The 25,098-nt window shown below is 48.7% G+C and overlaps 1 protein-coding gene and 2 non-coding genes across 3 annotated transcripts in view; 2 read left to right on the top strand and 1 right to left on the bottom strand.

Annotated features, from left to right (window-relative positions):
• The window catches only part of ARMH1 (armadillo like helical domain containing 1), a 70,322-nt gene that overhangs the window by 2,501 nt on the left and 42,723 nt on the right, over positions 1 to 25,098 (bottom strand). Inside the window, exons 8-17 of the mRNA XM_073790727.1 lie at positions 20,338 to 20,457; positions 20,164 to 20,236; positions 19,899 to 20,028; positions 19,729 to 19,806; positions 19,356 to 19,437; positions 9,611 to 9,733; positions 9,437 to 9,509; positions 9,161 to 9,290; positions 8,991 to 9,068; positions 8,618 to 8,699 (exon numbers count right to left, since the gene is read on the bottom strand). Coding sequence (XP_073646828.1) covers positions 8,618 to 8,699; positions 8,991 to 9,068; positions 9,161 to 9,290; positions 9,437 to 9,509; positions 9,611 to 9,733; positions 19,356 to 19,437; positions 19,729 to 19,806; positions 19,899 to 20,028; positions 20,164 to 20,236; positions 20,338 to 20,457 — 969 coding nt within the window. The remainder of the gene's footprint in view (positions 1 to 8,617; positions 8,700 to 8,990; positions 9,069 to 9,160; positions 9,291 to 9,436; positions 9,510 to 9,610; positions 9,734 to 19,355; positions 19,438 to 19,728; positions 19,807 to 19,898; positions 20,029 to 20,163; positions 20,237 to 20,337; positions 20,458 to 25,098) is intronic.
• LOC117310016 (U5 spliceosomal RNA) lies at positions 4,119 to 4,235 on the top strand. The gene has a single exon (XR_004524278.1). It is a non-coding gene; the product is annotated as a U5 spliceosomal RNA (small nuclear RNA).
• On the top strand, positions 14,856 to 14,972 carry LOC117310017 (U5 spliceosomal RNA). The gene has a single exon (XR_004524280.1). It is a non-coding gene; the product is annotated as a U5 spliceosomal RNA (small nuclear RNA).

Genomic DNA, 25,098 nt, shown 5'->3' on the forward strand with positions numbered 1-25,098 from the left:
CTTGCTGCATGGAAGACGGGGCTTAGAAATGAGCTGTCCCCCCAGCTGCAGAGTCAAGTGCCGCTGGCCTCTCCACCTACTTCGAGGGCACAGTTGTTTCCCTGACTAGCTCATTTGCATACCAGAATGCAGTGTAGACTACGTGAGAAATATTAACAGTATTATCTGTTTGAAAAACAAAAAATAATGTTTTAGTTTCTTTTTAAAAAAATTTAAAAAATCTATTTATTTAAGGCTGCGTTGGGTCTTTGTTACTGTGCACGGGCCTTCTCGAGTTGTGGTAAGCAGAGGGGCTACTCTTTGTGGCAGTGCACGGGCTTCTCCTTGAGGTGGCTTCTCTTGTTGTGGCGCACCAGCTCTAGGCGCAGGGGCTTCAGTAGTTGTGGCCCTCGGGCTCAGTAGTTGTGGTGCACGGGCTTAGTTGCTCGGCGACATGTGGAATCTTCCCGGACCAGGGCTCGAGCCCGTGTCCCGTACGTTGGCAGGTGGATTCTTAACCACTACGCCACCAGGGAAGTCCCACCTTTTATTTTCTTGTCAGGAGCTTTTACCCAGTAAGAACATGTTTAGGGGTCATTCTCTACAATGGAAGACAAGTTTTTGTTGGTAGGTACAAAGGCACCACAAACGTTGGGGGACCAACGAGTATATGGGAGGATGGGCATGCATGGTACACACATACACATTCCTCCCCAGTTTAAGGAAATCTTTTGTGTCTTGGCAAAGACTTTCGTGGAGAGAAACACTTGAGAATTGGTAGTGGAATCTTTTGAGGTTTTACTTAAATAAGGGTAAGTATGTGGGATTTCAAAGACAAATGGCTGATGTGTAGAACTAGAAAGAGGTGCATAGTTAAGAGATAGAAGATGCAGCCAACTTGTTGTTTTAGAAAGCCGTTCCAAGTTTAAGTTGTAGGTTGGGAACTGCGTTCTCTGATTCCCTGCCCCCAGCTGTAAGTGAGGCTCTAGAGAAGTTATATAGCAATCTTACTCATGAACACAGATGCAAAAATTCTACACAAAATATTAGCAAATTGAGTCTAGCAGTGTGTAAAAGGAATAATGTGCCATCTAGCAATGCACATATATGATCTTAATAGAAAGAAAGTTTGAGAAAATTGAATCTCAGTGTGGTAAGAGCTATCTACCAAAAACTATAGCAAAGGTCATACCTAATAGATGAAACCTTGGAAACTTTCCGTCTTAGATGAGAAGGCACCCTCCCACACATTCCTCTCCACAAAATCTTTAGTAAAAGGTAAAAGACAAGTGATCTGGGACTTCCCTGGTGGCACAGTGGTTAAGAATCCGCCTGCCAATGCAGGGGACACGGATTCGAGCCCTGGCCTGGGAAGATCCCACGCCCCGCGGAGCAACTAAGCCCGTGCGCCACAACTACTGAGCCTGCGTGCTAGAGCCTGCAAGCCACAACTGCTGAGCCCACGTGCCTCAACTACTGAGCCAGCGCTCCACAACAAGAGAAGCCACTGCAACTAGAAGCCCACGTACCACAACGAAGACCCAACGGCAGCCGAAAAAACAAAAAAGGACAAGTGATGTGAAGAGAGACCAGAGTACACTTAGCTACATTTGCCACTCTCTCCTTAACTGATTGTAACTCTCCAAGACTGCTGTCTATTCCTGTGCTATGGCCGCTCCTCCAGGAAAATCTGTGAAAGGGATTTTTGGAAAAGATGTACTCTCTTTTTCTAATCTCTGGAAGAGTTTAAGACTAGAATGTTTTCTTGAATGTTTGATTGAATTCTCTGAAGCTTCTGATCTTATGGAAAAAATTAATTACTGATTCCTTTAATGGTTAGAGGACACTTTGGGTTTTCTACTTCTTGAGTATGTTTTGGTAAATTATATTTTCTCGCTGTTTTCGTCTAAAGTTTCAAACATATTGCAAGAAGTTTTCATTATGTCATTAAAAAAATCATTTTAATGAATATACCATCTATAATGATGTCTCCTTTTATAGTCTTCATATTGATTATATGGGTTTTCTCTTTTTGAATCAGTTCCCTTTGCCCCCAAGTCCAATGGGAGTAACACAGATGAACGCCTGCTTATGCAATGGATTTTATTACAAAGAGGAACCCTGATTTCAGAGAACCTGAATGTTTTATAGCAGTCAGTAAGCATGCCTGCCCTTTGCTCTAAAGTGGAAAGTGTCTTTCTTTTCTTTTCTTTTCTTTTTAATTTATGGACATTATTATTTATTTATTTACTATGTATGGCTGCATTGGTTTTTCGTTGTTGCGCGCGGAGTTTCTCTAGTTGCGGCGAGCGGGGGCTACTCTTCGTTGAAGTGCACGGGCTTCTCATTGGGTGGCTTCTCTTGTTGCAGAGCACGGCCTCTAGGCACGCGGGCATCTGGAGTTGTGGCATTTGGGCTCAGTTGTTGTGGCACACCGGCTGAGTTGCTCCTTGGCATGTGGGAACTTACCGGGCCAGGGTTCGAACCCGTGTCCCCTGCATTGGCAGGTGGATTTTTTTTTTTTTTTTCTTTTTGTGGTACGCGGGCCTCTCACTGTTGTGGCCTCTCCCGTTGCGGAGCACAGGCTCCGGACGCGCAGGCTCAACGGCCATGGCTCACGGGCCTAGCCGCTCCGCGGCATGCGGAATCTTCCCGGACCGGGGCACGAACACGTGTCCGCTGCATCTGCAGGCGGACTCTCAACCATTGCGGGACCAGGGAAGCCCGGCAGGTGGATTCTTAACCACTGTGCCACCAGGGACATCCCAAACCTATGACTCTTTAACACTATGTGAATTACATCCTGCACTGCCTTGTAGCAAATCATCCCCTGTAACATTTGCATTTCAGAAAGAAGGTCACTCAGGCCAACATCCCCGAAACGCACCGACGCAGTTACCGGGCTGCCTGATGCCAGCAGTGACTGTTTTGAAATAACGCAGGAAGAAGAAGAATGCAAGACCCTCAGTATTTTGATCCTTATCATATATGTCAGACTGCGAGCCCCACATATAAAATCTTTTCCTATTCCCGAAGGAGATGGGGGCACAGTTCTTCAGGCGCTAGCCTGCTGTGTCTTCCTTTCTGCCTGGCAGAAAAATAAAGCCATCTCTCTCTTCCTCCAAAATCTCTGTCTCTGTATTTCTGTTCGGCATTGGTGCACAGGCAAGCTGATATTTCGGCAACACCATCATCCATCTGCTCTTGCTCTTAAGGCCAGTTGAAGATGGTCCCTTGCAGTTTCCCAAGTTAGGTTAGTGATGTGAAATTCTCCTGCCCCTGGCCCTACCTCCTTCCCTTTCCCAGCCACGCAGAAGGCAGTTTGCTGGTTGTCTTCCCCAATTCTTCTCCAAGTAGGTTGTGTTTACTCCCCAAATCCCTGAGCCAGAGGTGGGGGTGCCTACACTCCCAAACCCTGAGTGTCCACGTTCCCCTGCTGTTTGTAGTCTCTTGTGCTGTGCCTGCAGTGGCACCTGGGCGGGGATGGACACTGCCCTTGTCTAGGTTTTTCTAAATGTCTTACTCAAGTTCCAACCTCCAGCTTGTGAATCAACTGTCTCTTTTTTGACTTGTAAGCAAGTATTAAGCTTTGGGGCTGTGGGGAGACCTGTGATGTGAAACAACTTCTTTTCTTCCCTCCCCGCACATTGTTGTAAATAACTTTTAACAGCCAAACCCCAGATTTGCACTTTTTTTTTCCCTAACTGCTAAAACCATTTTCTTCCCCCTGGTGTTACTGTAACATTTGGAAAAGGAATAAATGTCGTCCCTTAATAAAAACAAAACAAAATAAAACAAGACTTTCTGGTTGGACTATATTCCTATCTGGTTTCTGCCACGCCCCCTGGTGGTGGCTCTAGACCGAGCAGGAAAACTAATGAAGGCATTTGCCGAAGCGCGAGGTTGGTGACTCAGCTTCATTTACATACCCACAATGCATTGCAAACGGGATCTTGCCTACTTTCAAAAGGCTCTAGCCTTCTATTTCTTTTGACTCCCGCCCCCACTCGAAATCAGGATATTTTCACAGAGGTGTGTGAAATAATTGCAGAACTCACTGGTTGTTTGCGGGTAAATAGTTACCGTTGGTGCCTTGGGACTTCCAGTTAGCCGAGGACTGTGTGAGCGGTTATGACGGCATACTCTGGTTTCTCTTCAGAACGCATAAATCTTTCGCCTTTTACTAAAGATTTCCGTGGAGAGAAACAATTCCGAGTTTCTACCCAATTTTTTGAGGCTTTGTTTTATACAAAGCTAATAAATTTGTGCAAAAAAAAGAAATGTTTTGTATTTTGGTGGATTTGTGCTGGTAGCGTTACACGCTGCAAAGAGTGGCAACACTGTTTTGACTTGGCTGTAGGCCGTTTTTGTGATGGTTTGTTAGTGTGACATACGTGTGATTTCGGAATCCTGGCAAGCGCATAGAATTAACCTGGTTGGCGGAGCGGTATAATACAGTGGCGAGCTGTTCAAACAACTGCAGTCCTCGGTGAGAGCAAGGTGTTGTGTCATGTTTCTCTGAGGTTGTCTTCAGGAGGCGAGCTTCGTGTGGACGGGGCAACTGGTGCTCGTGGAGTGCGCATGGTGTTCTGAGGAGGAGGTATCGTTCCTGGTTTGAGGAAGGCAGCGCCGGGGAAGGAAGAGAAAGAGGCGCAAGAGAAGTGACCCCCCACTTTCTAAGCGCGAGCGGCCTCACAAGTTATAAGGAATTCAAATACTCAGCTTAAAAACGCGCTTTGTTCCTAGCGCTTCGGGTTTATCTTCTTGGAGAGCACCAGGCATAATAAAGTTGAACTGCTTCTCGTGCACGGCACGCGGCCTGGCACAGAGCAGTCAGTCGTTCAGTAGACGGTTGCTCGCTGTAGATTATCCACTTAACCTGGCTTTGGTTAGGTCGTGAATTCAAGTTCAGACTTGGGCACATGTGTTTGCAAAGGATTGTTCAAGGCAGTACGTGAGCACTTCCGGGGAGACCCACCTCTCTGGGATTGTGGTTCTAACTGCTGCACTTGTGTAACTTGGCTTTTGTAAAAGCTTCAAAAAAATTGAAGTATAGTTGGTCGATGTTTGTATGATAAACATTCAAATATACACTTTCTGATGAGGTAGTTTAGCCTTAAAACTAGAACTGTTAAAAATAAGAAATTCGAGGAATTCCCTGGCAATCCCTGGACCAGTGGTTAGGGCTCCACGCTTCCACGGCAGGGGGCGCGGGTTTGATCTCGGTTGGGGAACTGAAACCCAGCAGGCCACTCGGCGCGGTGGAAAAAAAAAAACAAGAAACAAAGAAAAAAGAAAAAAAAAGGAAAGGCAATGCTCAAGATCATCTGTAGTTTTCCAGTTTCTAATGTGGATGAAGACCGCAAGTAATTGCTCTAAATTTTAATTTTAGAAGTAAGCTTAGGGCTTCCCTGGTGGTACAGGGGTTAAGAATCCGCCTCTCACTGCAGGGGACACGGGTTCGAGCATTGGTCCCGGAAGATCCCCCATGCCGCGGAGCAACTAAGCCCGGGCAGCACAACTACTGAGCCCGAGTGCCACAAGCACTGAAGCCCGCTCACCTAGAGCCCGTGCTCGGCAACAAGAGAAGCCACCGCACTGAGAAGCCTGCGCACCGCAAGGAAGACCCAACACAGCCCAAAATGAATACAATATATAAGTTAAACAGACAAGAAAAAGCTTATACTGCATGACAATCAAATGCAATATACAAACCTTAACTGAATCCTGAACAAAACCCAATAACACACCAAGGAAAGGAAGGCAGGAAGAAAGCAGAAGGTACACTTTTGGTGCCTTTGTGGAAATTTTAGTGTGTACTCTATTTCACGTGACAGTATTCAATTAATAATTGTATTTGTTTTCTTGCTGCTGTAACAAATTATCACACGCTTAGTGACTTAAAACAACTTCTGGACGGCAGGAGTCTAGAATTAAGGTGTTGACAGGGCTGCATTCTTTCTAGAGGCTTCAAGGGAGAATCTGTTCCCTTGCCTTTAGAAAGCTGGCTTCATTCCTTGGCCTGTGACTCCTTCCTTGCAGTCCAAATCTCTTGCTTCTGTCGTGTCGTCTCCTAACTCTGGATCCTCCTGCCGTATAAAGAGTCTCGTAATTACCTGGGGCCCACCTAGGTAATCCAGGAGAATCTCCCCATCTCAAGATCCTTAATCACACCTGCAGAATCCCTTTTACCGTGTGAAGTAACATATCTACAGGTTCCTGGGATCAGGATGTGGATGTATTTGGAGGCTACGACTCACACTACCACAATACTGATATAGTAATTATGTAGGAGAAAGGCCTTATTCTTAGTAGAGACATAATGTGAAATATTTAGCAGTGAAATGTCATGACATCTGAAACTTTCAAAAAGCCCAGTAAACAGAGAGAGAAAAAGAAAATGTGTCATAGGTACTCATTCTTTCAAGTTGTTGTAGTTTTGAACTTTTGGAAATAACAAGTTGGGGGAGAATAAATGTATAGTAATAAATTTTATGTAAGTATATTTGTTTTGGATATTTGTATTATACTTAAGTTTTACTTTTTATTTATTTATTTTGAAAAATATCTATTTATTTGGCTGAGCCAGGTCTGAACTGCGGCACGCATGATCTTTAGCTACGGCATGAGAACCCTTAGTTGCAGCATGTGGGATCTAGGTCCCGGAACAGGGATCAAACCCCGGCCCCCTGTATTGGGAGCACGGAGTCTTATCCACTGCACCACCAGGTAAGTCCTGAGAAGATACCTTTTGTGTAAAGAGTTGAAAGGAGGTCATGGAGTTAGCCATGCAGACACCTGGGGTGAGGGTTCTAGGAAGAGGACCTCTCTCAAGTGTTCAGCAGAAAAGTCTGCACAAAAGCCCTAAAGCGGGAGCTTGTTTTGTCAACTTCAAGAACCACACAGCCAATGTGTCTGGTGCCCAGTGAAGAAGAGAGAGAGAAGTAGGAGAGAGTTCAGAAGTCATGGGAGCCTAGATCACCCTGGAGGCCGTAACAGTAAGGGCTTGGGCTTTACTCAGTGAAATGGAGAGCGCTGCAAGGTTCTGAGCAGAGTGACAGAATCTGAAGTTTACAAGGACCACTAGGGCTGCTGTGCTGACAAAGAGAACGGGGCAGAAAGCAGAGTCATCTAGAAGAGAGATGATGGTGGCTTGGACCCGAGTATTAGCAATGGAGGTAGTGAGACATAGTTGGATCCTGGATATATTTGGAAGGTAGAGTCAACAGACAGGATGGATCCAGAGGTTAAAGAGAGACATCAAGGAGGACACCACGATTTTGTTCTGAGTGGCAGGAAGGATGAGTTGCCATCAGTTGAGTTGGGGAAGATGGCACAGGACTGGGAGTTCAGCTTTGGACACTGATGAAATACAAATGCATATTCTAAAGCGAGTCAAGGAAAATTTGAACATGAATAATTTTCTCTGCCCTTTGGCCTCCTCTCTTCCCTCTACTGTGCATTGCGTATCTGCACCATGCATCGACCCACCTCCTGGTCGGCAGAAATACCTGGTCAACTGTAAAGAGCAACCTTCTCCTAGTATCAACAAGATAACTCCTTAGGAGATAACCTTCCTCCTTGATCTTGTAAGGGGCCCTGATGACCCCTGACCCATTACTTGCTTTGTAGGTGTCGATGTGGATTGTGTGAATGTCACTGTGTACGTCATTTAACGAACAAAGCCCTGGATAACTGTGCTTTGACCTCTCACAGGCAGAACAGTACTTGGAGCTTTCCGAGAGGCTGTTCTCGGCTCATATGCCACAATTTGGCTCGAATAAAATTTTTCATTGCTTTCTTACATCGACTAAGATTAAATTTTTCGTCGACAACACCATGAGGTAGAAATGTTTAGCTGGAAATAGAAACGTGGGAGTCGTTGCACAGAAGTGGTATTTAAAGCAATGGAATCACCAGGGTGTAAAGGTAGGGAAGAGGCCCCAGGTCAGAGTCCTGCCTCACTCCACCTTGAAGGAAGCTGGGTTGAAGAGGAGGAATCAGCAAAAGAGAATGAAAGGAAGCAACCGGAGAGGCAGGAGAAAAACCAGGTGGGTGTGGTGTCCTGGAGGGGAGAGCGCAGGGGCCAGCAGGGAGCTGAGGTAAGGCCCGCTCCACAGGCTGTGCCCTTGAATCTTCTGCGACGTTGGTGGTCCTTCCTCTCAGACCAGCGTTTTTCCTTGGTGAGCAGAGGCACCCCGACCCGTCATCATAACTCTCACTAGATCGCCCTCTGCCCTCCACACACGGACACCAGATAGATAGCAAGACCGTTTGTTTATTGAACCCTTCCCAGCCAGCTCTCCTTTTCCCCTTCTGGCGGGCAGATCCCCAGCCTCCCACCAAGGGCCAAGAAGAGTCAACCGGAGCTTGGCCCTGGCTCCTTCCTCCTGCCAGGCTTCCCTGCCACACAGCCTGGGCTTCCTGGCTTGCCTTGGAGGCTCTGTTGCTCCTTTTCTCCCACAGCCTCCCTCTGGAAGTGTGTGATGTAGGCCACCTGACCCTGATTACAATGGCCAAAGTAAGAGCTCATGGTGCTGTCGGAGAGGCCACTGAGATGCAGCTCTGGGGACAGGGAGATGAGCCTGAGTGTGGGTGCCACCGCACCTCTGCTCCAGCCCCCTCACACCCCACTCACCTTTGGTGACATTGACTTCATTGGCCGCCAAGATGTCCGCCTGAGTGCTATCTATTCTCCTGTACAAGTCCTCGGCGTTGCCCTGAGGACAGGAGCAAGGGGAACTGGGCTGGATGCCAGGGCAGCCTGGACTTGGAGTTGGGCGTGGGCACATGGAGGTTGCAGGCTGCGGTCAGGCTCTTAGCCTGACTGGAAGGGCAGGAAAGGGGACGGAAGGATGCCAGGTGGAGAAACCCAAGCCGGGGCAGTCCCTCCCGCCGCCGGCCCCGAGGCCGATCTGTGTGTGGGGTGTACAGGGGGAGGGGCCGTGCGCTGGGCTGTGCACAGGGGCACTGTTGTGTCCCGCGGGGCGCGGCGGGGCGGAGGCACTTACATGGAAGAGCTTGTAGAGTTCCTCCCCCATGGACCTGCGCACGTGCTCCTCCACCACTGGGAATAACTGCACAAAGTACTGCGTGGGCGGGCGAGGGGGCGTGACTGCCGTGCCCACGCGCTGTGCCTGCCGCGCCGCCCTGCCGCCCGCCACCCGGCCGCCCAGCGCACCTCTAGCGTGAGGCTGGCCTCCCGCTGGCTGTTGCTGTGGTCCATGTTGCCCATGGCGGCCATGAGGCTGTGCACCACGCGCAGGTGCAGCATCTCCTCGGCCAGGCTCGTGTTGCCTCGCGCCAGGATCCTGGGGTGGGATGGCGTGGGGTGGGGGTGGGATTCGTGCTGCGGCGGCCCCGTGGGACCCTCTGGCGGCCGGAGCGCTCTTGGGGGCCCGTGGGCAGCGCCGGGGCCTGGCTTGCCGCATCCGCCCACTACCTGCTGCCCGCTTACCCGGTGGCGTTGGCGGCCGCGGCCTGCTGCAAGAACCACGGCAGGTGGGTGCTGAGCTGCAGAACCGAAGAGTCTGGAAGAGGGAGGAATGGCCGTGAGGCTGGAGGACCCCTCGCCCTCATCTTCCACCCTGCCCCGTCGGGGTCCACCACCCCGTTCTCAGTGGATCCCTACCGCTGACGATCTGGGACTGCTGTTTGCTGGTCTCCTTGAAGGACGGTATCAGCAGCGCCACGAGGCCCTTGAGCAGCGCCGGGCACACGTCGTAGTTGACCAGGTCCTTGATCAGCTCGATGGCTGGGGAAGGCAGGGGCGCTGGAGAGGCCCGCCGCTCCACTCCCCGCCCTCGCCCTCGCAAGGAAGCAGCACCCCCTCCCCTCCAACTCTTTATCGACCTTTCTTAGCACCTCTTACTGGCCAGCACTGTGCCAGGCGTGGGGGGAGCTGGGCCGGCGACCCCTCAGTCCTGCCCTTCTGGAGCTCTTGGTTAAAGGGGAGAGGGAGGAGGAGGCCGAGGCCCCCTGCGACTCACAGAACCAGCCGGAGCCGGAGGAAGAAGGTTGGAGGCTTAGAGGCTGAAAAGAGCTGGAGGCCCCACAGAGGTAGGGCCGCCAAAGGGCTTTGAGGAATCTAGAAGGTTTCCTGGAGGAGGGAAGGACGGCGGGTCTTCACAGGGAGACAGGATGGGGAAAGACAAGGGGTGAGGGGGAGACAGAGGAAGTGAGTGGGGATGTGTAGCAGAAAATGAGAAAGGAGGCGAGGTCGACAGCAGTTTAGAGAAACTTTGCTTTCTGATGGACCCTTATTGAGGCCTTGTTTGCCTAGGCTCTGTGCTGAGGGCTTTCCTTTCAGAGTCCCAGTGACGATCCCTGTGACCAAGGAGCTTCATTTTGCAACAGCATGATGACTTATCCCTATTGGACATTTGAGGGAATGAGGCACAGTGAGGTAAAGCACTTGCCATAAGGTACCACAGCTAGGAAGTGGTGGAAGCAAAAGGAGGGAAAGATTCGCTTAGGAAGGAGGAGGGGACTAGAATTTAAAGAGCGCATTTTCTGTGGCTGCTTCGCAGTCATTCATTCCATCCAGCATTGACTCAGCCTTTCGGCCAACCTGCATAGGACGCGTCTTGTGCCCGGCGAACAGTTTGGTGACAAGTGCTATAAAAGGGGTCGGTGGGCTGTGGGAGAGCCTGGGAAGATGGCAGAGGACTGAATATTTTTGTAAAGAGAAAAGAACCCCAGACAGGCAGAGCTGGTAGCGGGCAGGTAATGTGGTGTGATAGGACAGCGGGTAAACACAAGTGCTTGCTGCATGGAAGACGGGGCTCAGAAATGAGCTGTCCCCCCAGCTGCAGAGTCAAGTGCCGCTGGCCTCACCACCTACTTCGAGGGCACAGTTGTTTCCCTGACTAGCTCATCTGCATACCAGAATGCAGTGTAGACTACGTGAGAAATATTAACAGTATTATCTGTTTGAAAAACAAAAATTAATGTTTTATTTTCTTTTTAAAAAAATTTAAAAAATCTATTTATTTAAGGCTGCGTTGGGTCTTTGTTACTGTGCACGGGCCTTCTCGAGTTGCGGTAAGCAGAGGGGCTACTCTTTGTTGCAGTGCACGGGCTTCTCCTTGAGGTGGCTTCTCTTGTTGTGGCGCACCGGCTCTAGGTGCGGGGCCTACAGTAGTTGTGGCCCTCGTGCTCAGTAGTTGTGGTGCACGGGCTTAGTTGCTCGGCGACATGTGGGATATTCCCGGACCAGGGCTCGAGCCCGTGTCCCGTACGTTGGCAGGTGGATTCTTAACCACTACGCCACCAGGGAAGTCCCACCTTTTATTTTCTTGTCAGGAGCTTTTACCCAGTAAGAACATGTTTAGGGGTCATTCTCTACAATGGAAGACAAGTTTTTGTTGGTAGGTACAAAGGCACCACAAACGTTGGGGGACCAACGAGTATATGGGAGGATGGGCATGCATGGTACACACATACACATTCCTCCCCAGTTTAAGGAAATCTTTTGTGTCTTGGCAAAGACTTTCGTGGAGAGAAACACTTGAGAATTGGTAGTGGAATCTTTTGAGGTTTTACTTAAATAAGGGTAAGTATGTGGGATTTCAAAGACAAATGGCTGATGTGTAGAACTAGAAAGAGGTGCATAGTTAAGAGATAGAAGATGCAGCCAACTTGTTGTTTTAGAAAGCCGTTCCAAGTTTAAGTTGTAGGTTGGGAACTGCGTTCTCTGATTCCCTGCCCCCAGCTGTAAGTGAGGCTCTAGAGAAGTTATATAGCAATCTTACTCATGAACACAGATGCAAAAATTCTACACAAAATATTAGCAAATTGAGTCTAGCAGTGTGTAAAAGGAATAATGTGCCATCTAGCAATGCACATATATGATCTTAATAGAAAGAAAGTTTGAGAAAATTGAATCTCAGTGTGGTAAGAGCTATCTACCAAAAACTATAGCAAAGGTCATACCTAATAGATGAAACCTTGGAAACTTTCCGTCTTAGATGAGAAGGCACCCTCCCACACATTCCTCTCCACAAAATCTTTAGTAAAAGGTAAAAGACAAGTGATCTGGGACTTCCCTGGTGGCACAGTGGTTAAGAATCCGCCTGCCAATGCAGGGGACACGGATTCGAGCCCTGGCCTGGGAAGATCCCACGCCCCGCGGAGCAACTAAGCCCGTGCGCCACAACTACTGAGCCTGCGTGCTAGAGCCTGCAAGCCACAACTGCTGAGCCCACGTGCCTCAACTACTGAGCCAGCGCTCCACAACAAGAGAAGCCACTGCAACTAGAAGCCCACGTACCACAACGAAGACCCAACGGCAGCCGAAAAAACAAAAAAGGACAAGTGATGTGAAGAGAGACCAGAGTACACTTAGCTACATTTGCCACTCTCTCCTTAACTGATTGTAACTCTCCAAGACTGCTGTCTATTCCTGTGCTATGGCCGCTCCTCCAGGAAAATCTGTGAAAGGGATTTTTGGAAAAGATGTACTCTCTTTTTCTAATCTCTGGAAGAGTTTAAGACTAGAATGTTTTCTTGAATGTTTGATTGAATTCTCTGAAGCTTCTGATCTTATGGAAAAAATTAATTACTGATTCCTTTAATGGTTAGAGGACACTTTGGGTTTTCTACTTCTTGAGTATGTTTTGGTAAATTATATTTTCTCGCTGTTTTCGTCTAAAGTTTCAAACATATTGCAAGAAGTTTTCATTATGTCATTAAAAAAATCATTTTAATGAATGTACCATCTATAATGATGTCTCCTTTTATAGTCTTCATATTGATTATATGGGTTTTCTCTTTTTGAATCAGTTCCCTTTGCCCCCAAGTCCAATGGGAGTAACACAGATGAACGCCTGCTTATGCAATGGATTTTATTACAAAGAGGAACCCTGATTTCAGAGAACCTGAATGTTTTATAGCAGTCAGTAAGCATGCCTGCCCTTTGCTCTAAAGTGGAAAGTGTCTTTCTTTTCTTTTCTTTTTAATTTATGGACATTATTATTTATTTATTTACTATGTATGGCTGCATTGGTTTTTCGTTGTTGCGCGCGGGGTTTCTCTAGTTGCGGCGAGCGGGGGCTACTCTTCGTTGAAGTGCACGGGCTTCTCATTGGGTGGCTTCTCTTGTTGCAGAGCACGGCCTCTAGGCACGCGGGCATCTGGAGTTGTGGCATTTGGGCTCAGTTGTTGTGGCACACCGGCTGAGTTGCTCCTTGGCATGTGGGAACTTACCGGGCCAGGGTTCGAACCCGTGTCCCCTGCATTGGCAGGTGGATTTTTTTTTTTTTTTTCTTTTTGTGGTACGCGGGCCTCTCACTGTTGTGGCCTCTCCCGTTGCGGAGCACAGGCTCCGGACGCGCAGGCTCAACGGCCATGGCTCACGGGCCTAGCCGCTCCGCGGCATGCGGAATCTTCCCGGACCGGGGCACGAACACGTGTCCGCTGCATCTGCAGGCGGACTCTCAACCATTGCGGGACCAGGGAAGCCCGGCAGGTGGATTCTTAACCACTGTGCCACCAGGGACATCCCAAACCTATGACTCTTTAACACTATGTGAATTACATCCTGCACTGCCTTGTAGCAAATCATCCCCTGTAACATTTGCATTTCAGAAAGAAGGTCACTCAGGCCAACATCCCCGAAACGCACCGACGCAGTTACCGGGCTACCTGATGCCAGCAGTGACTGTTTTGAAATAACGCAGGAAGAAGAAGAATGCAAGACCCTCAGTATTTTGATCCTTATCATATATGCCAGACTGCGAGCCCCACATATAAAATCTTTTCCGATTCCCGAAGGAGATGGGGGCACAGTTCTTCAGGCGCTAGCCTGCTGTGTCTTCCTTTCTGCCTGGCAGAAAAATAAAGCCATCTCTCTCTTCCTCCAAAATCTCTGTCTCTGTATTTCTGTTCGGCATTGGTGCACAGGCAAGCTGATATTTCGGCAACACCATCATCCATCTGCTCTTGCTCTTAAGGCCAGTTGAAGATGGTCCCTTGCAGTTTCCCAAGTTAGGTTAGTGATGTGAAATTCTCCTGCCCCTGGCCCTACCTCCTTCCCTTTCCCAGCCACGCAGAAGGCAGTTTGCTGGTTGTCTTCCCCAATTCTTCTCCAGGTAGGTTGTGTTTACTCCCCAAATCCCTGAGCCAGAGGTGGGGGTGCCTACACTCCCAAACCCTGAGTGTCCACGTTCCCCTGCTGTTTGTAGTCTCTTGTGCTGTGCCTGCAGTGGCACCTGGGCGGGGATGGACACTGCCCTTGTCTAGGTTTTTCTAAATGTCTTACTCAAGTTCCAACCTCCAGCTTGTGAATCAACTGTCTCTTTTTTGACTTGTAAGCAAGTATTAAGCTTTGGGGCTGTGGGGAGACCTGTGATGTGAAACAACTTCTTTTCTTCCCTCCCCGCACATTGTTGTAAATAACTTTTAACAGCCAAACCCCAGATTTGCACTTTTTTTTTCCCTAACTGCTAAAACCATTTTCTTCCCCCTGGTGTTACTGTAACATTTGGAAAAGGAATAAATGTCGTCCCTTAATAAAAACAAAACAAAATAAAACAAGACTTTCTGGTTGGACTATATTCCTATCTGGTTTCTGCCACGCCCCCTGGTGGTGGCTCTAGACCGAGCAGGAAAACTAATGAAGGCATTTGCCGAAGCGCGAGGTTGGTGACTCAGCTTCATTTACATACCCACAATGCATTGCAAACGGGATCTTGCCTACTTTCAAAAGGCTCTAGCCTTCTATTTCTTTTGACTCCCGCCCCCACTCGAAATCAGGATATTTTCACAGAGGTGTGTGAAATAATTGCAGAACTCACTGGTTGTTTGCGGGTAAATAGTTACCGTTGGTGCCTTGGGACTTCCAGTTAGCCGAGGACTGTGTGAGCGGTTATGACGGCATACTCTGGTTTCTCTTCAGAACGCATAAATCTTTCGCCTTTTACTAAAGATTTCCGTGGAGAGAAACAATTCCGAGTTTCTACCCAATTTTTTGAGGCTTTGTTTTATACAAAGCTAATAAATTCGTGCAAAAAAAAGAAATGTTTTGTATTTTGGTGGATTTGTGCTGGTAGCGTTACACGCTGCAAAGAGTGGCAACACTGTTTTGACTTGGCTGTAGGCCGTTTTTGTGATGGTTTGTTAGTGTGACATACGTGTGATTTCGGAATCCTGGCAAGCGCATAGAATTAACCTGGTTGGCGGAGCGGTATAATACAGTGGCGAGCTGTTCAAACAACTGCAGTCCTCGGTGAGAGCAAGGTGTTGTGTCATGTTTCTCTGAGGTTGTCTTCAGGAGGCGAGCTTCGTGTGGACGGGGCAACTGGTGCTCGTGGAGTGCGCATGGTGTTCTGAGGAGGAGGTATCGTTCCTGGTTTGAGGAAGGCAGCGCCGGGGAAGGAAGAGAAAGAGGCGCAAGAGAAGTGACCCCCCACTTTCTAAGCGCGAGCGGCCTCACAAGTTATAAGGAATTCAAATACTCAGCTTAAAAACGCGCTTTGTTCCTAGCGCTTCGGGTTTATCTTCTTGGAGAGCACCAGGCATAATAAAGTTGAACTGCTTCTCGTGCACGGCACGCGGCCTGGCACAGAGCAGTCAGTCGTTCAGTAGACGGTTGCTCGCTGTAGATTATCCACTTAACCTGGCTTTGGTTAGGTCGTGAATTCAAGTTCAGGCTTGGGCACATGTGTTTGCAAAGGATTGTTCAAGGCAGTACGTGAGCACTTCCGGGGAGACCCACCTCTCTGGGATTGTGGTTCTAACTGCTGCACTTGTGTAACTTGGCTTTTGTAAAAGCTTCAAAAAAATTGAAGTATAGTTGGTCGATGTTTGTATGATAAACATTCAAATATACACTTTCTGATGAGGTAGTTTAGCCTTAAAACTAGAACTGTTAAAAATAAGAAATTCGAGGAATTCCCTGGCAATCCCTGGACCAGTGGTTAGGGCTCCACGCTTCCACGGCAGGGGGCGCGGGTTTGATCTCGGTTGGGGAACTGAAACCCAGCAGGCCACTCGGCGCGGTGGAAAAAAAAAAACAAGAAACAAAGAAAAAAGAAAAAAAAAAGGAAAGGCAATGCTCAAGATCATCTGTAGTTTTCCAGTTTCTAATGTGGATGAAGACCGCAAGTAATTGCTCTAAATTTTAATTTTAGAAGTAAGCTTAGGGCTTCCCTGGTGGTACAGGGGTTAAGAATCCGCCTCTCACTGCAGGGGACACGGGTTCGAGCATTGGTCCCGGAAGATCCCCCATGCCGCGGAGCAACTAAGCCCGGGCAGCACAACTACTGAGCCCGAGTGCCACAAGCACTGAAGCCCGCTCACCTAGAGCCCGTGCTCGGCAACAAGAGAAGCCACCGCACTGAGAAGCCTGCGCACCGCAAGGAAGACCCAACACAGCCCAAAATGAATACAATATATAAGTTAAACAGACAAGAAAAAGCTTATACTGCATGACAATCAAATGCAATATACAAACCTTAACTGAATCCTGAACAAAACCCAATAACACACCAAGGAAAGGAAGGCAGGAAGAAAGCAGAAGGTACACTTTTGGTGCCTTTGTGGAAATTTTAGTGTGTACTCTATTTCACGTGACAGTATTCAATTAATAATTGTATTTGTTTTCTTGCTGCTGTAACAAATTATCACACGCTTAGTGACTTAAAACAACTTCTGGACGGCAGGAGTCTAGAATTAAGGTGTTGACAGGGCTGCATTCTTTCTAGAGGCTTCAAGGGAGAATCTGTTCCCTTGCCTTTAGAAAGCTGGCTTCATTCCTTGGCCTGTGACTCCTTCCTTGCAGTCCAAATCTCTTGCTTCTGTCGTGTCGTCTCCTAACTCTGGATCCTCCTGCCGTATAAAGAGTCTCGTAATTACCTGGGGCCCACCTAGGTAATCCAGGAGAATCTCCCCATCTCAAGATCCTTAATCACACCTGCAGAATCCCTTTTACCGTGTGAAGTAACATATCTACAGGTTCCTGGGATCAGGATGTGGATGTATTTGGAGGCTACGACTCACACTACCACAATACTGATATAGTAATTATGTAGGAGAAAGGCCTTATTCTTAGTAGAGACATAATGTGAAATATTTAGCAGTGAAATGTCATGACATCTGAAACTTTCAAAAAGCCCAGTAAACAGAGAGAGAAAAAGAAAATGTGTCATAGGTACTCATTCTTTCAAGTTGTTGTAGTTTTGAACTTTTGGAAATAACAAGTTGGGGGAGAATAAATGTATAGTAATAAATTTTATGTAAGTATATTTGTTTTGGATATTTGTATTATACTTAAGTTTTACTTTTTATTTATTTATTTTGAAAAATATCTATTTATTTGGCTGAGCCAGGTCTGAACTGCGGCACGCATGATCTTTAGCTACGGCATGAGAACCCTTAGTTGCAGCATGTGGGATCTAGGTCCCGGAACAGGGATCAAACCCCGGCCCCCTGTATTGGGAGCACGGAGTCTTATCCACTGCACCACCAGGTAAGTCCTGAGAAGATACCTTTTGTGTAAAGAGTTGAAAGGAGGTCATGGAGTTAGCCATGCAGACACCTGGGGTGAGGGTTCTAGGAAGAGGACCTCTCTCAAGTGTTCAGCAGAAAAGTCTGCACAAAAGCCCTAAAGCGGGAGCTTGTTTTGTCAACTTCAAGAACCACACAGCCAATGTGTCTGGTGCCCAGTGAAGAAGAGAGAGAGAAGTAGGAGAGAGTTCAGAAGTCATGGGAGCCTAGATCACCCTGGAGGCCGTAACAGTAAGGGCTTGGGCTTTACTCAGTGAAATGGAGAGCGCTGCAAGGTTCTGAGCAGAGTGACAGAATCTGAAGTTTACAAGGACCACTAGGGCTGCTGTGCTGACAAAGAGAACGGGGCAGAAAGCAGAGTCATCTAGAAGAGAGATGATGGTGGCTTGGACCCGAGTATTAGCAATGGAGGTAGTGAGACATAGTTGGATCCTGGATATATTTGGAAGGTAGAGTCAACAGACAGGATGGATCCAGAGGTTAAAGAGAGACATCAAGGAGGACACCACGATTTTGTTCTGAGTGGCAGGAAGGATGAGTTGCCATCAGTTGAGTTGGGGAAGATGGCACAGGACTGGGAGTTCAGCTTTGGACACTGATGAAATACAAATGCATATTCTAAAGCGAGTCAAGGAAAATTTGAACATGAATAATTTTCTCTGCCCTTTGGCCTCCTCTCTTCCCTCTACTGTGCATTGCGTATCTGCACCATGCATCGACCCACCTCCTGGTCGGCAGAAATACCTGGTCAACTGTAAAGAGCAACCTTCTCCTAGTATCAACAAGATAACTCCTTAGGAGATAACCTTCCTCCTTGATCTTGTAAGGGGCCCTGATGACCCCTGACCCATTACCTGCTTTGTAGGTGTCGATGTGGATTGTGTGAATGTCACTGTGTACGTCATTTAACGAACAAAGCCCTGGATAACTGTGCTTTGACCTCTCACAGGCAGAACAGTACTTGGAGCTTTCCGAGAGGCTGTTCTCGGCTCATATGCCACAATTTGGCTCGAATAAAATTTTTCATTGCTTTCTTACATCGACTAAGATTAAATTTTTCGTCGACAACACCATGAGGTAGAAATGTTTAGCTGGAAATAGAAACGTGGGAGTCGTTGCACAGAAGTGGTATTTAAAGCAATGGAATCACCAGGGTGTAAAGGTAGGGAAGAGGCCCCAGGTCAGAGTCCTGCCTCACTCCACCTTGAAGGAAGCTGGGTTGAAGAGGAGGAATCAGCAAAAGAGAATGAAAGGAAGCAACCGGAGAGGCAGGAGAAAAACCAGGTGGGTGTGGTGTCCTGGAGGGGAGAGCGCAGGGGCCAGCAGGGAGCTGAGGTAAGGCCCGCTCCACAGGCTGTGCCCTTGAATCTTCTGCGACGTTGGTGGTCCTTCCTCTCAGACCAGCGTTTTTCCTTGGTGAGCAGAGGCACCCCGACCCGTCATCATAACTCTCACTAGATCGCCCTCTGCCCTCCACACACGGACACCAGATAGATAGCAAGACCGTTTGTTTATTGAACCCTTCCCAGCCAGCTCTCCTTTTCCCCTTCTGGCGGGCAGATCCCCAGCCTCCCACCAAGGGCCAAGAAGAGTCAACCGGAGCTTGGCCCTGGCTCCTTCCTCCTGCCAGGCTTCCCTGCCACACAGCCTGGGCTTCCTGGCTTGCCTTGGAGGCTCTGTTGCTCCTTTTCTCCCACAGCCTCCCTCTGGAAGTGTGTGATGTAGGCCACCTGACCCTGATTACAATGGCCAAAGTAAGAGCTCATGGTGCTGTCGGAGAGGCCACTGAGATGCAGCTCTGGGGACAGGGAGATGAGCCTGAGTGTGGGTGCCACCGCACCTCTGCTCCAGCCCCCTCACACCCCACTCACCTTTGGTGACATTGACTTCATTGGCCGCCAAGATGTCCGCCTGAGTGCTATCTATTCTCCTGTACAAGTCCTCGGCGTTGCCCTGAGGACAGGAGCAAGGGGAACTGGGCTGGATGCCAGGGCAGCCTGGACTTGGAGTTGGGCGTGGGCACATGGAGGTTGCAGGCTGCGGTCAGGCTCTTAGCCTGACTGGAAGGGCAGGAAAGGGGACGGAAGGATGCCAGGTGGAGAAACCCAAGCCGGGGCAGTCCCTCCCGCCGCCGGCCCCGAGGCCGATCTGTGTGTGGGGTGTACAGGGGGAGGGGCCGTGCGCTGGGCTGTGCACAGGGGCACTGTTGTGTCCCGCGGGGCGCGGCGGGGCGGAGGCACTTACATGGAAGAGCTTGTAGAGTTCCTCCCCCATGGACCTGCGCACGTGCTCCTCCACCACTGGGAATAACTGCACAAAGTACTGCGTGGGCGGGCGAGGGGGCGTGACTGCCGTGCCCACGCGCTGTGCCTGCCGCGCCGCCCTGCCGCCCGCCACCCGGCCGCCCAGCGCACCTCTAGCGTGAGGCTGGCCTCCCGCTGGCTGTTGCTGTGGTCCATGTTGCCCATGGCGGCCATGAGGCTGTGCACCACGCGCAGGTGCAGCATCTCCTCGGCCAGGCTCGTGTTGCCTCGCGCCAGGATCCTGGGGTGGGATGGCGTGGGGTGGGGGTGGGATTCGTGCTGCGGCGGCCCCGTGGGACCCTCTGGCGGCCGGAGCGCCGTGGGCAGCGCCGGGGCCTGGCTTGCCGCATCCGCCCACTACCTGCTGCCCGCTTACCTGATGGCCTTGGCGGCCGCGGCCTGCTGCAAGAACCACGGCAGGTGGGTGCTGAGCTGCAGAACCGAAGAGTCTGGAAGAGGGAGGAGTGGCCGTGAGACTGGAGGACCCCTCGTCCTCGTCTTCCACCCTGCCCCGTCGGGGTCCACCACCCCGTTCTCAGTGGATCCCTACCGCTGTTTGGGGACTGCTGTTTGCTGGTCTCCTTGAAGGACGGTATCAGCAGCGCCACGAGGCCCTTGAGCAGCGCCGGGCACACGTCGTAGTTGACCAGGTCCTTGATCAGCTCGATGGCTGGGGAAGGCAGGGGCGCTGGAGAGGCCTGCCGCTCCACTCCCCGCCCTCGCCCTCGCAAGGAAGCAGCACCCCCTCCCCTCCAACTCTTTATCGACCTTTCTTAGCACCTCTTACTGGCCAGCACTGTGCCAGGCGTGGGGGGAGCTGGGCCGGCGACCCCTCAGTCCTGCCCTTCTGGAGCTCTTGGTTAAAGGGGAGAGGGAGGAGGAGGCCGAGGCCCCCTGCGACTCACAGAACCAGCCGGAGCCGGAGGAAGAAGGTTGGAGGCTTAGAGGCTGAAAAGAGCTGGAGGCCCCACAGAGGTAGGGCCGCCAAAGGGCTTTGAGGAATCTAGAAGGTTTCCTGGAGGAGGGAAGGACGGCGGGTCTTCAAAGGGAGACAGGATGGGGAAAGACAAGGGGTGAGGGGGAGACAGAGCAAGTGGGTGGGGATGTGTAGCAGAAAATGAGAAAGGAGGCGAGGTCGACAGCAGTTTAGAGAAACTTTCTTTTGACGGACCCTTATTGAGGCCTTGTTTGCCTAGGCTCTGTGCTGAGGGCTCTCCGTTCAGAGTCCCAGTGACGATCCCTGTGACCAAGGAGCTTCATTTTGCAACAGCATGATGACTTATCCCTATTGGACATTTGAAGGAATGAGGCACAGAGAGGTAAAGCACTTGCCATAAGGTACCACAGCTAGGAAGTGGTGGAAGCAAAAGGAGGGAAAGATTCGCTTAGGAAGGAGGAGGGGACTAGAATTTAAAGAGCGCATTTTCTGTGGCTGCTTCGCAGTCATTCATTCCATCCAGCATTGACTCAGCCTTTCGGCCAACCTGCATAGGACGCGTCTTGTGCCCGGCGAACAGTTTGGTGACAAGTGCTATAAAAGGGGTCGGTGGGCTGTGGGAGAGCCTGGGAAGATGGCAGAGGACTGAATATTTTTGTAAAGAGAAAAGAACCCCAGACAGGCAGAGCTGGTAGCGGGCAGGTAATGTGGTGTGATAGGACAGCGGGTAAACACAAGTGCTTGCTGCATGGAAGACGGGGCTCAGAAATGAGCTGTCCCCCCAGCTGCAGAGTCAAGTGCCGCTGGCCTCACCACCTACTTCGAGGGCACAGTTGTTTCCCTGACTAGCTCATCTGCATACCAGAATGCAGTGTAGACTACGTGAGAAATATTAACAGTATTATCTGTTTGAAAAACAAAAAATTAATGTTTTATTTTCTTTTTAAAAAAATTTAAAAAATCTATTTATTTATTTAAGGCTGCGTTGGGTCTTTGTTACTGTGCACGGGCCTTCTCGAGTTGTGGCAAGCAGAGGGGCTACTCTTTGTTGCAGTGCGCGGGCTTCTCCTTGAGGTGGCTTCTCTTGTTGTGGCGCACCGGCTCTAGGTGCGGGGGCTTCAGTAGTTGTGGCCCTCGGGCTCATTAGTTGTGGCGCACGGGCTTAGTTGCTCGGCGACGTGTGGGATCTTCCCAGACCAGGGCTCGAGCCCGTGTCCCGTACGTTGGCAGGTGGATTCTTAACCACTACACCACCAGGGAAGTCCCACCTTTTATTTTCTTGTCAGGAGCTTTTACCCAGTAAGAACATGTTTAGGGGTCATTCTCTACAATGGAAGACAGGTTTTTGTTGGCAGGTACAAAGGCACCACAAACATTGGGGGACCAACGAGTATATGGGAGGATGGGCATGCATGGTACACACATACACGTTCTTCCTCAGTTTAAGGAAATCTTTTGTGTCTTGGCAAAGACTTTCGTGGAGAGAAACACTTGAGAATTGGTAGTGGAGTCTTTTGAGGTTTTACTTAAATAAGGGTAAGTATGTGGGTTTTCAAAGAGAAATGGCTGATGTGTAGAACTATAAAGAGGTGCATAGTTAAGAGATAGAAGATGCAGCCAACTTGTTGTTTTAGAAAGCAGTTCCAAGTTTAAGTTGTAGGTTGGGAACTGCGTTCTCTGATTCCCTGCCCCCAGCTGTAAGTGAGGCTCTAGAGAAGTTATATAGCAATCTTACTCATGAACACAGATGCAAAAATTCTACACAAAATGTTAGCAAATTGAGTCTAGCAGTGTGTAAAAGGAATAATGTGCCATCTAGCAATGCACATATATCATCTTAATAGAAAGAAAGTTTGAGAAAATTGAATCTCAGTGTGGTAAGAGCTATCTACCAAAAACTATAGCAAAGGTCATACCTAATAGAGGAAACCATGGAAACTTTCCGTCTTAGATGAGAAGGCAACCTCCCACACATTCCTCTCCACAAAATCTTTAGTAAAAGGTAAAAGACAAGTGATCTGGGACTTCCCTGGTGGCACAGTGGTTAAGAATCCGCCTGCCAATGCAGGGGACACGGGTTCGAGCCCTGGCCTGGGAAGATCCCACGCGCCGCAGAGCAACTAAGCCCGTGCGCCACAACTACTGAGCCTGCGTGCTAGAGCCCGCAAGCCACAACTACTGAGCCCATGTGCCTCAACTACTGAGCCAGCGCTCCACAACAAGAGAAGCCACTGCAACGAGAAGCCCACGTACCACAATGAAGAGCCAACGGCAGCTGAAAAAACAAAAAAGGACAAGTGATGTGAAGAGAGGCCAGAGTACACTTAGCTACATTTGCCACTCTCTCCTTAACTGATTGTAACTCTCCAAGACTGCTGTCTATTCCTGTGCTATGGCCGCTCCTCCAGGAAAATCTGTGAAAGGGATTTTTGGAAAAGATGTACTCTCTTTTTCTAATCTCTGGAAGAGTTTAAGACTAGAATGTTTTCTTGAATGCTTGATAGAATTCTCTGAAGCTTCTGGTCTTACGGAAAAAATTAATTATTGATTCATTTTCTTTAATGCTTAGAGGACAGTTTGGGTTTTCTACTTCTCGAGTATGTTTTGGTAAATTATATTTTCTTGCTCTTTTCATCTAAATTTTCAAACATATTGCAAGAAGTTTTCATTATGTCATTAAAAAATTATTTTAATGAATGTACCATCTATAATGATGTCTCCTTTTATAGTCTTCATATTGATTATATGGGTTTTCTCTTTTTGAATCAGTTCCCTTTGCCCCCAGTCCCATGGGAGTAACACAGATGAACGCCTGCTTATGCAATGGATTTTATTACAAAGAGGAACCCTGATTTCAGAGAACCTGAATGTTATATAGCAGTCAGTAAGCATGCCTGCCCTTTGCTTTAAAGGGGAAATTATCTTTCTTTTCTTTTTTTTTTAATTTATGGACTTTATTATTATTTATTTGTCTATCTATCTATTTATTTAGTTGTTTATTTATTTATTTATGGCTGCATTGGTTTTTCGTGACTGCACGCGGGCTTTCTCTAGTTGCGGCAAGCGTGGGCTATTCTTCATTGCAGTGCACGGGCTTCTCATCGTGGTGGCTTCTCTTGTTGCGGAGCATGGGTTCTAGGTGCGCGGGCTTCAGTAGCTGTGTCACGCAGGCTCAACAGTTGTGTCACGCTGGCTCAACAGTTGTGGCACACAGTCTTAGTTGCTCCGTGGCATGTGGGATCTTCTCGAACCAGGTATCAAACCTGTGTCCCGTGCATTGGCAGGCAGATTCTTAACCACTGCGCCACCAGGGAAGTGTCGAAACTATCTTTATTTTCCAACACTCTTTGCTAAACAAACATCCTTGGAAAGATAGTCTGGAACAAAGAACTGTAATTATTTCATTTACAAGGTATGCAGAAACGTGAAAGACCTGTAGAGAATTGTCTCCTAGGATTATTTTTCTTTTGCTAGAAGTAATCCTTTAGCAGACACAGTGGCTCTGTTCCTGAATTTAGGGGGAAAGCATTAGTCTTTCATTATTAAGTATAATGTTAGTTGTAGATTTCTTTTTGTAGATGCTTTTTATCAACCTGAGGAAGTTCTTCTCTCACCCTTTCTTTTTTTCCTTCCTTTTATTTTATTTTTTTCCCCGGTGTGCCTCATGGCTTGTGGAATCATAGTTCCCCAACTAGGAATTGAACCTGGGCCCTTGGCAGTGAAAGTGTGGAGTCCTAACCACTGAAGCACCAGGGAATTCCCGGGGAAGCTCTTCTCTAGTCCTATTTTTCTGAGGATTTTTAATTACGAATGAGCTTTGAATTTTGTCACATGCATTTTCTGCAATGATTGATATACAATAATGTGATTTTCCTTCTTTAGTCTGTTAATTTGCTAGATAAAATTGGTTGACTTTAGGGTATTGAACCAGCCTTGCATTCCTGGAGTGAACCCAGTTGGTCTCAGCCTGTTCTTCCCAATCAAAGAATCAAAGAGTTACTCTCCCACGCGGAAGATCCTCAAGGATGTGTAGTGCCACCTCTTCCAGTGCTTGGTACTCTGGGGACAGGCCTCTGGGACAGCCCCTTTCCTCTGTGGGCCAACCTGATTCAGAAACAGCTGGCCACTGCTTCGGCACTTTCTCTTTCATCCAGGCCTCCTGGGATAGCCCTCATAATCCCAACTACACCCAACGCAACCTCTTATTGCTCAGATATGTTTCTAATCTGGAATCACAGAGCCAGCAACCCTGTGGAGGGAAAGGGTCCAGGACACTGAGCCTCCCTGTCTTCACCCATATGCTCTCCCACCTGGATAAAAATGCAGCCTAGGATGCCTCTGGCCACTTGGCAGCTATAGCCTGGTGCTATAATC

This window comes from Tursiops truncatus, chromosome 1, assembly GCF_011762595.2.
Source record: "Tursiops truncatus isolate mTurTru1 chromosome 1, mTurTru1.mat.Y, whole genome shotgun sequence".
Lineage (NCBI taxonomy): Eukaryota > Metazoa > Chordata > Mammalia > Artiodactyla > Delphinidae > Tursiops > Tursiops truncatus.